The sequence below is a fragment of the Alosa sapidissima genome, chromosome 14 (assembly GCF_018492685.1).
Source record: "Alosa sapidissima isolate fAloSap1 chromosome 14, fAloSap1.pri, whole genome shotgun sequence".
In the NCBI taxonomy this organism is placed as follows: domain Eukaryota; kingdom Metazoa; phylum Chordata; class Actinopteri; order Clupeiformes; family Clupeidae; genus Alosa; species Alosa sapidissima.
In genome coordinates this window covers 12,254,010-12,267,900 of record NC_055970.1, presented here as the reverse complement: position 1 = coordinate 12,267,900, position 13,891 = coordinate 12,254,010, and the positions used below count along the sequence as shown (strand labels likewise).

Here is a 13,891-nt window from a genome sequence, read left to right as displayed (position 1 = left end):
ACACACACACACACACAACAATGCACACATGAGCAAAGCACACACACACACACACACACACACAAAACAATGCACACATGAGCAAAGCTGCTGTATACCTGACAGTCTCGTCAGCCAGCCAGCCAGCATCACACTGGTGAAATCCTCCATCGTATGCAGCCTGCAGCTGCTCGGCACTGGCGATGACGGCGCTGTTCTGAACGCAGGCTGCCTTGGCCTTCTCAAACGTCAGGGTATAGCGAGAGGTGATGGCACGGTAATGGAAAACAATACCTGGACAAGACGCATTGGAAGAAGTATAAGTATAAGTATAAGTATAAGTATACTCTTTTGATCCCGTGAGGGAAATTTGGTCTCTGCATTTATCCCAATCCGTGAATTAGTGAAACACACTCAGCACACAGTGAACACACAGTGAGGTGAAGCACACACTAATCCCGGCGCAGTGAGCTGACTTCAGCCGAGCCTACTGGTCGGGGTTCGAACCCAAGAATGCTCAAAACGTACTGTATATGTATACAATATACCTGTATGTATCCTGAAATGTTGTATGTACTGTATTTGAGTGTATATATGCCTGTATGTATCTATGTGTGCACGTATAGACTGTATGTGTATGTGTATATACAGAATACACACTGACCTTTCTCCCTCAGGAACATGCAACACTCATCATGAGTGATTCTTCAGACTAAATATTTCCTAAATATTTCCAACTCATATATGTTTTACTTATTTTATTTCTATTTATTTGTATCGGTAATACTTGTGAACACATATCATCTACCCTGGACAAAGACCTCAATAGTGTAATACTTGTAAACACATATCATCTATCTTGGACAAAGACCTCAAAAGTGTAATACTTGTTAACACATATCATCTACCTTGGACAAAGACCTCAAAAGTGTAATACTTGTTAACACATATCATCTACCTTGGACAAAGACCTCAAAAGTGTAATACTTGTTAACACATATCTACCTTGGACAAAGACCTCAAAAGTGTAATACTTGTTAACACATATCATCTACCTTGGACAAAGACCTCAAAAGTGTAATACTTGTTAACACATATCATCTACCTTGGACAAAGACCTCAAAAGTGTAATACTTGTTAACACATATCATCTACCTTGGACAAAGACCTCAAAAGTGTAATACTTGTTAACACATATCATCTACCTTGGACAAAGACCTCAAAAGTGTAATACTTGTTAACACATATCATCTACCTTGGACAAAGACCTCAAAAGTGTAATACTTGTTAACACATATCATCTACCTTGGACAAAGACCTCAAAAGTGTAATACTTGTGAACACATATCATCTACCTTGGACAAAGACCTCAATAGCGTCAGAGCTGTCCTCAATCTCATGCATGACTTCACAGCGGAACACTCCGGTGTCGTTGGAGAGCAACTCCGTGATCTTTATCGAGGCGTCCGTAGGGGTCATGGGATAGCCCACCATGGTGACCCTATCCAGGTACTCGTCCGCTACCCTAATCACGCCCTCCGAGGCTACCAGGACGTTGGTGACCTTGTCCTTGGTGACGTGGGTCCACTTGATGCGGTGGGAGAGCGGGGCGATGGGGGGGGCGCCGGGGTCATGCGGGGTGTTGTCCTGGAAGTAGCAGGGCAGGACCAGCGTGCCGCCCATCAACACACGCACGGGCTTCTCCGATGGGATGCTCACACTCAGAATCTCAGGGTCTGCAGACACACATGTGCATACACACACACACACACACAATTACAGAATGAATACACACAAACAAAACACACATAATGAAATATAATTTGTGCGTGATGTACAGCAACACTTTCCATATGTGACTCCATATGTGACTTCATATGTACTTGATGCTCATTCTCCTGCACCAGCCAGATGGCATCTTACCTGTGTCTGACATTTCACCAAAGGTCATGGTAGTCCATGCAGTTTGCCACAGCGTACACAACACAAGCAATGCAATCATGGTGTACCTGAAAAGCAAAATTGTTTTATTTAGACAAACTGTATTATTTATTTTAAGGGTGTTTACCCTGGATGGAGGATTCCTGTAAGCTCATAGCCTCCTCCACTCCTCCACTACACATTAGTCATGGGACTATTTTTATTGTAGAGAGTTGTTTAACAGGCAGCATAGCTTCTGAATGCACTATTGTAACTCCATATAAAAGACAACATTGTTCCATGGTGAGAATGAGCTCCTCAGCCCAACAGCAATGAGAGAGACATTTTATCACAGTTCTTATTTATGGCATTAAATTGCAAATAATAACTTAGTGCTGTAATAAACCCCAAGACAAGGACAAGGAGTCTTTTGTCTAAATTCCTACATCCATGACATAGAAAGATTGCATTATAATTTTGATTTTATCCATATGTGAGAGGAAATCTACAGCCTAGATGTTACTCTATGGTGCCTTTCAGCAGAGGCTCATGTTGGGTGGTGAGGGGAACTCATGTGTCATTTATAACTGGACGCCAAGTGCTCAGACTACAGCCAAAGAAAAGACTACTGTTCCCACCATGCCACAGTGTTTCAGGGAAATCCACTGAAGCAGAGGGAAGGAAGAAACAAAACATTTGTCACTCTTGCCAGCCTGTCAACAAGCTTGTCAGCAGTCCCAGGTGTCTTTTTTTCCGCAGTCTGCTTTGGTACACGGCCATTACGTCAAGTCACACAAATAGAGCTTCCACTGGATGCCAAGCAGGGTTTGAAAATGCAACATTCAAATTTGAACGGCTAAACTGGGGTCCCTTTCAGCATTGTAACTGAGATGAGTCTAAGCAGCTAACTGCTGGACCTGTGAGTGCCAGAACGTGTGGCGTTGCCATGGTGACACATCATACAGAAACAGAATTTTCCTCCTCTGTAGAATTTCCAGACGTCACAAACCAGGAAATGACCTCAGCACTGAATGCTCAATGCACAAATACTTATCGCTCTTAAGACTGTTAGGGAGTACAGGCATCCTTTCATAGTGAAACGATCCTTGTGTTTGCTTTAACAAGTACTTCCCTCTTAAGAAATAAATCAATCCTCCTGGAACTGAAGCGAAGCAGGTTCCACTAAAATGACATTGTTAGATACATATTACTGTAAATCTTAATCTGAAATTTTGTGAGGGCTTGGTAAAGATTAAAGCCCTGTCAACCAAAAACAATGTCATAACTCACAGAAAGGATGCAGGGAGTAAAAAAAGCCTAACTTGTAGAGGGAAGCTTGTGGCCAGGCAAGCCAGCTATGAAACACTGAGACTTGACCTCCTCTCTCTCTTTCTCTCTCTCTCTCTCTCTCGGACACTCACGGCTTGTTCTCTAGCAATGACAAGATGCCATTCAGTAAACCGTAAAAGCAAACCGTAAAGGTGGAGTCAGCATTTCCCCCCTGGAAAGCCGTTTGGAAACTCAACCAAAAACACCCACTCCCATCCAGAGACCTTCCCCATACACGTGTGCTGCATTGGCTACAGGACTCGTGACACACTGACAGATCATTGCATTGATCACCACATTATGAACAGCCTATGAGTCAGGGGGATGGGAAACGCTGTGCTGCACAGGTAGGGAGGGCTGAAGGCTGAGAGCAATCCAACTGTAAAGCACTGGGACTCACAGGGACCCTCTCTAGGACAGTCACAGCTACTTTAATGTTCCATTCAGGTCACTTAAAATTAAACGCGAAAAGTTTCAGTTACTTCCTTTAAAAAAGTTCCAGGCCAAGAGAGAGAGAGAGAGAGAGAGAGAGAGAGGCATGCCCCCTAGTGGTCAATATGGCAAAGACAGCCATGCCTATTTTCTCTGTCCTAATCCTAACATCCCTATAATGAACCATACATTATTTTCACTAACCTTATAGGCTCTATTTAGAACACACACAATATGACCGTCAGCGCTAACTCTGGCGCCGTGGGATTCATCTCTTTGGGGACGAGTAAATAGTTTCTCATAGCCAAGAGCACCACCACCGTCAACATCACTGGATGAGTAACACTTCCCTTGGCATAATAAAACAAACTTTCCGAGATGGATGACAGAAATCAAAAGAAAAGCGTGTTCCAATCCAGCTTCTGGTAGTTTACTGGATCCATTGGTGAGATCACCAATCTATGGGTAATGGGTGCATAAGGAATGCACACCAGTAAGGTTAAAGTATTTATGGGACTCTTGGAAGTACACCAAACCACTTCATAAACTGAAGATGGAGAGTCATTCTAAAACCTTCTTTAAAAAAAAAAAAATCTGATCTCTCCAAGTTAACCATGTTTGCTTCAAAAATATACATGAAATATCTCAGGTTTCTTCAAATGAATAGTTAATTCATTCCACATCTAAATGTCATGATGTGGAGCCTCTGGGAATGCAGCTACTTTATTCATTTTCACTAGCCCACACTCTATTATGACTTTCCTTCTCACTTCATAAACTCCGATCATAGTCAACTGCTCATAGTCATAATTTAATAATAATCACTGAGATCAGAGAAATAATTGTGTTGCACCAGACTAATATCAATAGCATGCTAAATAATTCATGGCTGTAGCAGCAGCAGGCTGGCCTGGGATGAACCTGTGCGGCGTGCCAACGCCCTGTGGTTGGAACCGAGGGCTCCCACTCTGGCAGAGCCACCGGATTCTGCACAGGAACGCCAGCTGAACCGACACACACTACAGAACCTGTGTGTCTGGACCCGACCAGAGCCCAGAGAGAGAGACCAGAGAGAGAGAGAGAGAGAAGGCGGAGGTGCTCTGAGGTCCAACAGTGTGTGTTTGTGTGTGAGTTGCATGGTGCTTGTGTATGGCTGATGACCACTACATTTAAGAGGGGTCGCCACCGCACAGCGACAGGAGGACAAAGTCCAGGAGAAAAACTCACAGCCAATATTCCAGCTAATAAACTGGTCAAGTGGAAACAGTCATTGCAACGTTTTCCACAGTTTCATCAAAACTGTCGAATTCAGAGCAAAGTCTCTCTATAAATCTCTCTCTCTCTCTCTCTCTTCTGTGTCTAACTTCATCTGTCTGTTTCTGTCTGCATCTCCCTCCCCACTATTGATTGAACTCTGTTTCCAAACTCATTTGGGAGCGGATCCCAAAGTCAATGCCCTGCATTCCCAACTGGTGGACATAATTACATCTCTCTAATACCAACACAGAGCTTGTCCCACCGCCACACACGCGATCAAGCCTACTGTATGTCCTCTCATGCCCTATTTCCAAAGAGCCACCATGTTGACCAGGTGCGGTCATGGCACGATATAACACAAAAGATCACTCCAGTTCAAGCAAGTGATGCTGAGGTGCTCGTTTTATACCTGGAGCAGCGGTCAATGAGTATGTGTCTGTTCTCCTTGCAGTCAGAATTATGAGCACTCTGGTCCCACTGGGCCCAGTGTTAAGAGCTTTCTCTCAGTGTCGAAAGGGCTGTCTCTAGTTTTATCCACAGGCAAGTGCTTGGAGCATAACACTCTGTTTATATCAAGACTAATTTGATTTGAGGATGGAGACCTGAAGGAACAATGGGCAACCAGCACTTAAATAAACATTGAAATGGAGTCACACACCAGTTAGTATAGGGATAAAGGGACATTTTAATTTGCACTACAACAAAGTTATCAAAATCAGTAGCCTATATGCTTAAATCCATTGATCTCCATAGCTCACTTGGTCTAATGAGGACATTAAATATTGTCAAACTCATACATTTACTTAATTGTTGGACATTAGAATATAAAGAAAAATGCACGTGAATACTGGCTCTGAAAAGTATTCCATTACCAAATGAGGCTCTTTCATTAGCCATCAGTACGATCGATGTACGGTAAAGAATGGTCTTACCTTGTCATTGTATAAATCCCAGTTACATACATGCAATACATGCAAATCCTGTCCGCTCTTGTGGAGTTGCTCTTGTAGTTTCCAAGGTCACTCTTTTTTCGTCTACAATTTCTTTACTTGCGTCCCTTCTGCTCGGACGTGGGTAGAGATGCTCTGAGCTTGAGCTGAGGGGCCGAAAGAGTTGCCTTACAAACAGAACGCAAAGTTTAGCTGTCAAAGGTGGGAGGGGGAGGGCAAAGGAGGTGGGTTGGAAGGTGGGAGAGAGACATAGGGAGAAAGAAACTTTATTTTGGCACCAAATCAAGTGAGGTAATGCTATACGCACAGTGCCCCTTGACTTCAAACGCGCATCGGAGTGCTCGAATTGCTGGGAATAATTTAACAATTCAATATCGATTCGGACAACAACACGGTAGTGTGACTGTTAGAACTATCTGTCGCCCATAATTTAGAATCATTTAGAAAGAATCGTCGTCTCAGAACATGGCTACAACGCATTTATATACAAGGATACAACGATACAAGGAAGTTTATTGTCACATGCATATAGTTACTGGAGGTAAGAAATGCAGTGAAATTATGTCTGGTGTCAGCCTATTTGTGCATTAATGGGCTCCATTATATGATGCTTGGCACCAATGACATGCACACACCTATGAAGATGGAAGTTTTTATTTATACTTTTTTTTTTATTAACTCCAATTACACATCAGAGGACCACATTTTGAATGGTCAACATTTTCATGTATGTCTGTCGACGTACGTCAGCTGCCCGGCATTCGTTTTACAATGTTCCTAAGAGTAGGGTAACAGACTGTAGCCTGACGAGCCAGACCCACATTAAAATGTAGCCCTGTAGCCCTGGAAGCAAATGTAATTTGCTGCCGCTAGGGTGCCTCTAGATTTCTAGGCTAAACACACTGAGGAAAGGATGGAGAAGGTTACGTCTCTCCCTCCTCCTCCTCCATCCATCATTGCAATTAGCGTAAGGAACGCAAACAGCACGGTAGCAGCGAGCAGACAGAGGTGCCCTTTCAGGAGCGCGACCCACCCCCGCGCTTTCTCCAAAAATACCAGAAATTCTCGCGCTGAAAAAAATAGCAACATGCGCAATAAAAATATATACATTTAGGGAGCGGCACACTCGGAAACAGGCCAGCCTTTACCTCTAGTAGCCAGACCTCACCTGTTTGCTTCTCTGCTTGACGCAATGTCCAACCAGAGAGCACGCCCTGGAGGGAGGGAGACGTTGACAGGGCCAAATTGAAGGTGATCCGCTATCGCGACATCTAAATAAGTAAATATGTGTCAGCCTTCGGTATACTATGAACAAGGACGTGACTAAAGTTTCTTGATTAATGCAAAGTGGAACATCCCATGTGGGTGCCTATAAGTGTTTGTCTGGACCTATTGACATTAAACCTCAAACCTCAGAGGAAAGTCCCATGTTTCAAAAATACAAAGCCAAATCATATTGTAATGTAACTTGACAAAAACAATGACAAATGCTTGATAACACAATAAGCTATTGTTGGGTTATACAAATATTTTATTTTTAAATGCTCTCTGTGGTTTTTGGGTCACCTACAAAGTTTAAAAGTAACAAATAAGAAAACAAGAGTTGAATAGTCAAGGACAGAAGCTATTCTGTGTCTATACTGAGCTGTTTAAATTTCAAAATAGAAAATAATTTAGGAGTTCAGACTAGCAGGCAGGACAAGGAGTCCGCTTCCAAGAAATCTGAAAAAAGTTTGAGAAATAATCTTAAAAGATTTTTTGTATAGCCTTTTGTTTCTGGTCTGCTTGGTCAATCACCAACTCGTAGTAGTCAATTCATAAACTGGCATGTGTATGAGACAACAACATATATAGTTTCTACACGGTCTCTGAGTACTTTTCCAGCACTTATGATGTGTTCACAGGGCTGCAAATTGTTTTGGGTGTGTCAGTGCATGTCTGTCCCTGGCTAAGAGCACATTAGGAAAGTTCCTGCCCTCTCCACCTGGTCAAAGGAGTGGTCCCCCACCACCACTACACCATGAATGCATCAGTGACAGAGGGCAAGGCAACCTGGGAAATACCTCCACCTCACACGGGCAAGGGTGACTGTTTCATGTGAGAAGAAGTTTGCATGAGTGTGTATGTGTGTGTGTGTGTGTGTGTGTGTGTGTGTGTGTGTGTGTGTGTGTGTGAAGGTGGGTGGGGTGGGTTGAGTTTAGTTTCATGTGAGGGTAGAGTAGGCAGGTCTGGGGGGAAAAGCTCATTGTGTCAGGCTGAGATTTGTAAACCGGAAAGGGTAACAGAAGTGGCTGGACAGCACTTAAAACAGGAAAGGTCTGGTTCTGTGGACTCTCTGTAGGGCACCTGCATGTCTCCTTTTAAACCTGAGGTCATTCCCAACCAGTTCAAGTGCTACTGGTCTCTGCTGGTGCATTTGAGCTGTGTTGGTGGGCTTACTGACTGAGCATGTGCACAACATAGAGGGAGTAACAGAATCAAAAACGGATCACAACAAGAGACAACAGGAGGAAAACAGCAAGAAAGACATCCTAGCCTCTTCATGTAATATCAAAACCATCAGAAATACTTCAGACTCTATCAAGTTGAAATAAAGGCATTCATTACATTAAATTTAGTTCATTTAACATTTATACAGAAACAGAGGCTGGACTTGCTTGTAAACATGTTGTAACTGGAGCAAGGGGAAATCACCTGACCAGGAGAACCCAGTGTAAACCCCTGGCAACAGACCTCAGTGTGAAAGCCTCAGCTGAACTGGGCCTGAGAAAGAACATCAAGTATTTGTCATTAGTATATTGTCCTCGGGGCCCAAACGCCTCTGAGAGCCTCATCTACATTCCCTGTAGCAAACAGCTTCCTGCCGAATGCTGAAGCGTTTATGCCACCAGGGGAAGGCTGACCATCTCTTCACAGGCCCCTGTGAGTACATTGACGCGGTGAGGGCAGTTTGTCGCTCCAGGTCTCTCTTCCTGTTCCTGGGTACATTTTTACAGTCTGACACAAACTGCCCACTTCCTGGATGACCAGAGGAGTGAGACAAGAGGCTGGGGCTTGTCCGGTATAGTCCGGTTATATAACAAATTTGATCATATTATAATTAGGCCTGCATTGGTTATAACCCATGCAGGGATGAGATGTCTTTATAGGATTACTTTTCAATGCAATAAGTAACTTCAGCCAACATCAATTACTTTATCAGTGCAAATATGAATAAAATAAAGGTAAAATCAAATAAGGAAATTATTATATTTAATTGTTATAACATATGACTTTTATGATTACAGATACAGACACAGATACAGAAAGTTCATAACAGTGTTTTCAGTCATCATACTGGTAATAATTATGTTATAATGTAATTGTTGTGATTGCATGTCCCATACTAATTCACCATAAGACACGCCTCTCCCACACCCAAATGCACGAGCACTCCCACAAACACACACACACACACACACACACACACACACACACATTTTGCTTACATTCTCATAACAGGAGATATGACCCATGCTCAGCTCAATAAAGATATGTCAACACAAAATAAAAACTGACATAAATAATGAAACACAGTTAATGGGCTTCAGACTGAAAAATAACACATGGCAGTGAACTCTCAAGGGCTGACTCCAACTTATCTCATCTAATCTAGTGAGGTTGTTCAGTCAAGCGCTGCATGAGAACACTGGACTTTCTCTCAAGGCCACCACTGTTCACACCGCTGTGTGTGTGTGTGTGTGTGTGTGTGTTTGTGTGTGTTGTGTGTGTGTTTATGCGTGTGTGTGTGTCTGTGTGTGTATGTTTGTTTGTGTGTGTGTGTGTGTGTGTGTGTGTGTGTGTGTGTGTGTGTGTGTATGTGTGTGTGCAAGAGAGAGTGAGGAAAGCAGAAAGAGTCTGTTACTGGATCTGTTTGTTGCTGGTTAAGTTGCAATAGGTATAGAGTCGCCAACAGACTTCAATAGAGCTCTTTTAAAACACCAACTCTCCCAGACAACTCAATGTCTCTGAGCATGTAGCACTACAAATGACACCTTTCTTTCTTTTTCTCTCTCTTTGTCTCTTTTACAGTTTTTTCTAAATGCTTAAACGCTAACCGTGATTCTTATAGCACGATTTCTAAAAACTATTAATTTGTATAACAAAAATAGTTTGCAAAACTAAAAGCACAAACACTGCTTTGCACTCAGTTTTGCAATTTTGTAACACACACATTGCAAAACTGTAGGTACAATCCACTGCACACTGCTCTTTTTGCAGAACTGTAAACACAACTCACTGTTTTACACTCAATTTCCAAATGTTCAACATGCTCCTGGCAAAACTATACACATGTATGCCTATTATTTACACTATTTTGCCAACTGTCTGGCACATTGTCACATCATGAAAACTGTCTTAGATAATTAGTTCACTTTGCAATCAGCCTAAGCAGTGTAAATACAGTTTTTTACAATTGTTTACACACATTTTCAAAACTCTGTGTCTATTTTTCAAAACTCCACACACAAAACCCACAATTGCTCACACAAAATGCAAAATGCCTCAAATCTCCAGCAAAATGACACACAACATTCAAAATGTCAAAAACACACTTTAAAGCAAACATTCGCCTCACATTACAAACACTTTTGTCATAATATGACATTTTGGATACATCATGTACACACTGTTGCTCAAAACCTAACGCTCTTTCATAGGCTTTATGTATTTCCATACAAGAATGAAAGTTACGGTATCTACAGAGAGAAGTTGAAATACACAGTGAAAATGCAAGCAATATTGAAACCAAAAAATAGTGATTTTTCCCAAATAATTTGCTGTTGTGAATACAGTATTTTACAGCCAACAAGAACAAAGCAAAGCAAAATAGACCACCAGATAAGGCAATGACCACCAGATGCACATGGAGTTCTGAAAAAGCTGATTTTGCCTATGGAAATGACTGACTACTATCAAATTACTTTTTCCAAAGAAAAGTGTGTGTGTGTGTGTGTGTGTGTGTGTGTTTGTCTGTATGTGTGTGTGTGTGTGTGTGGGGGGGGGGTATGTGTATGTGTATGGTTGTATATAGGTCTATAGAAAAATGACGCAAAAACACAAAAAAGACACAAAAATATAGTAAAAAAGACAAGTTTTACTGTACATAAAGTCGACTTTTTGTTTAACATTCCTTTCAAAGTATCTGCATTGGTTCTGAAATCCTCTAGGGCCAGATTGAAAGGGTCCATACCTACATATAGAGTATATCTATTCATAGGCCTATACTAAGGCAATGATTGGATGGTGTTCCGTAAAGTAATGAGTGTTTACACATGTGAAAAGAGAGAGTGAAGCACTGGTATTTTGATGGGTTGTGTTTGAAAAATGAAATCAAGTTACTTCCTGTTTGATTTAGAACATTGTGTGTGGTGTTTTGCAAAATGTGTTTTAGTCAATTGAAAACTGAGTCAAACACTGACAATTAGTGTATGGTTTTGCAGATTTGGTGTGGGGTTATGATGTTTGGAAGACATGTTTAGAAAATTGTGTGACAAGCAAAGATTTAGTGTGTAAGCAGTTGAAAAAAACTGTATTGAAACCAAAAATAGTGATTTTTCGCAAATAATTTGCTGTTGCAAATACAGTATTTTACAGCCAACAAGAACAAAGCAAAGCAAAATACAATGACTACCAGATGTACATGGAGTTCTGAAAAAGCTGATTTTGCCTAAGACGGAAATTACTGACTACTATCAAATTACTTTGCTTTTTCCAAAGAAAAGTGTGTGTGTGTGTGTGTGTCTGTGTGTGTGTGTGTGTGTGTGTGTGGGGGGGGGGGGGGGGGGCGCGTTTGTGTATGTATTCATAGGTCTATAGAAAAATGTACTGAGCTTATGGTAACTTGGGGGGACACAAAAGAGAGAGAGTGAAGCACTGGTGATTTAGTGTGGTATTTTGATAGGTTGTGTTTGAAAAATGAAATCAAGTTACTTCCTGTTCGATTTTTGTGTGTTAAGTAGAACATTGTGTGTGGTGTTTTGCAAAATGTGTTTTAGTCAATTGAAAACTGAGTCAAACACTGACAATTAGTGTATGGTTTTGCAGATTTGGTGTGGGGTTATGATGTTTGGAAGACATGTTTAGAAAATTGTGTGACAAGCAAAGATTTAGTGTGTAAGCATTTGAAAAAAACTGTAAGCCACAGGTAGGCTGTCCGTGTGGAGTACAATGGAGGGAACAGGAAGAGTAAGAAGAGTGAGAATTAGAGGAGGCCTAGGAAGAGGACGTGGAGGTGAAGAAGTAGGAGGAAGAGGAGGAGGAAGAGGACACGGAGGTGAAGATGCGAGAGGGAGAGGACGACAAGGACAAGGAGGAGCAAGAGGGGGATGCGGAGGGGGAAGAGGAAGGGTAAGAAAAGTAGGTAATAGACCTTTGGATACGGCATTCCGGAATATATTTTCCCCGGTGCCTTGGACTAGAGGACATTGCATGTGATGTAGACGAAATTTTGAGAGAGACGACACGATATAGACTGTTTTTTTCAGTGAAATTGCTATTTTGTGTTTTGACTTGGAAAAACACAGCCTGACGTAGCCATACTCAATTCTAGTCAGAATATGAGTCTGACACTGCTCAATTGGGACGTAATTATGGGGCGTGTTTCAACCGATAAAGGTGGGGAATGCCTCTGCACTCAATTGGATAGACCTAACCAATCAGAGCAACGAAATAGCTTAGGTGTAGGCTTAGGTGAGGTGTAGGAAGAACACACAAACCATCCTTCTTCTCCACAAATGCCTTAACATTGTTTTCTGGTCTTTTGTAAAAGTTATTGTGCCGTCAATATCTCCTACAACACTCATTAGCGAAATCTAAGAGATAGGCTACGTAGCAGGGTAGGCTATTAGGAAAAAACTGATAGCCTATATCCCCTCCGTTTTTAAAAATAATTCTGTTGAACACTGATATGCTACAAACATGTTATAAACAGCTGGGAAAGGCTGTCGCAAATCCCTCGAACAGGTGGTCAATCCATATGGGGCCTTACTGTAAAAGCCATGTCTCCTTCTAGCCACAGCGTTTTTGTTGCAAACATAGGCCTAATCTAAGCGTGCTCAGATGACGTGATAGACAAGGCGCTGTTGCTCACCTGTCCATCATCGTAAAGCCCGATTTGATTGGTCCGCCAGATTTAGGGCGAGCATAGTTGCTCCACAATGGAGCAATGTCAGACCGAACTTCCCGACCTCAAATGTTGTGGGCGGGACTAAGTTCCGCTGGCACCCAGGCTAGGAAAAACAGATTGTGTTTGTATTGATGAGTGTAAATAAACACCAATACTTGAAGTTTGGATCCCTGTATGTTTACAGAACTATGACAAAAGTATGACCTCAAACTGACATAGCCTACCTTGTGCACAGAGAAAGCAAAAGCCAGATGTGTTTTTTATTCATACCATCAGTGTGTAGTTGGCACATTGTGTGCTTATTATTGTGATGACTTGTGTTAACAGTTTGATATGAAAACTCAATTTTTACGAAGGTGTCAAGAGTTAAGCAAGGTGTGTTATCTTTTGCAAGAGAACTACAATGTTTTGCTGATTTGGTGAAAGGTTTTCCTATTTGTGTGTAGAGTTTTGTAAAAATAGCCAATAGTTGCAAAAAATCTGCTTAAGCAATCAGAAAAAACTGTAACTGTTAACTGTTAAAACAGCTTTCTCTTTTGTATTACTCGGTCTCTCCATGAATCACTTTCAAATTCCAAACAGTAAGGAAATGGATACGAAAATTGTTCCATTTCAATGGGTTGCCAATATCCACACTATCCATTATCCCCATACTGAAGTCATCTTGAAATAATAATCCCAAAAAATACAGTTCTTTGACCAACTTTATATCATTGGCTGGCTTGCAGGCATTATCCTCAATTTATCATTACCACAACACCTCTCTGGCCTGTGTTTAACTGAATGTCATTCACAATGAATGCTATCATTGTGCAGTGGTCAAGACGTTGACTGTATGTGTGTGTGTGTGTGTGTG

The 13,891-nt window shown here is 41.7% G+C and overlaps 1 protein-coding gene and 1 long non-coding RNA gene across 4 annotated transcripts in view; one reads left to right on the top strand and one right to left on the bottom strand.

Annotated features, from left to right (window-relative positions):
* Positions 1-6,012, bottom strand: part of LOC121682437 (aggrecan core protein-like) — a 40,543-nt gene extending 34,531 nt beyond the window's left edge. For all 3 annotated transcript variants that reach the window (XR_006022558.1, XM_042062579.1, XM_042062580.1), the window contains exons 1-4: positions 5,850-6,012; positions 1,903-1,988; positions 1,335-1,715; positions 99-273 (exon numbers count right to left, since the gene is read on the bottom strand). Coding sequence is in view for 2 of the 3 variants with exons in the window: in XM_042062579.1 (XP_041918513.1) it covers positions 99-273; positions 1,335-1,715; positions 1,903-1,988; positions 5,850-5,890 (683 nt within the window). In the remaining variant the exon portion in view is untranslated. The remainder of the gene's footprint in view (positions 1-98; positions 274-1,334; positions 1,716-1,902; positions 1,989-5,849) is intronic.
* A 6,035-nt stretch (positions 6,013-12,047) lies between these two features.
* LOC121682474 overlaps positions 12,048-13,891 on the top strand; it is a 7,302-nt gene continuing 5,458 nt past the window's right edge. Inside the window, exon 1 of the long non-coding RNA XR_006022577.1 lies at positions 12,048-12,135. This is a non-coding gene — a long non-coding RNA (uncharacterized LOC121682474). The remainder of the gene's footprint in view (positions 12,136-13,891) is intronic.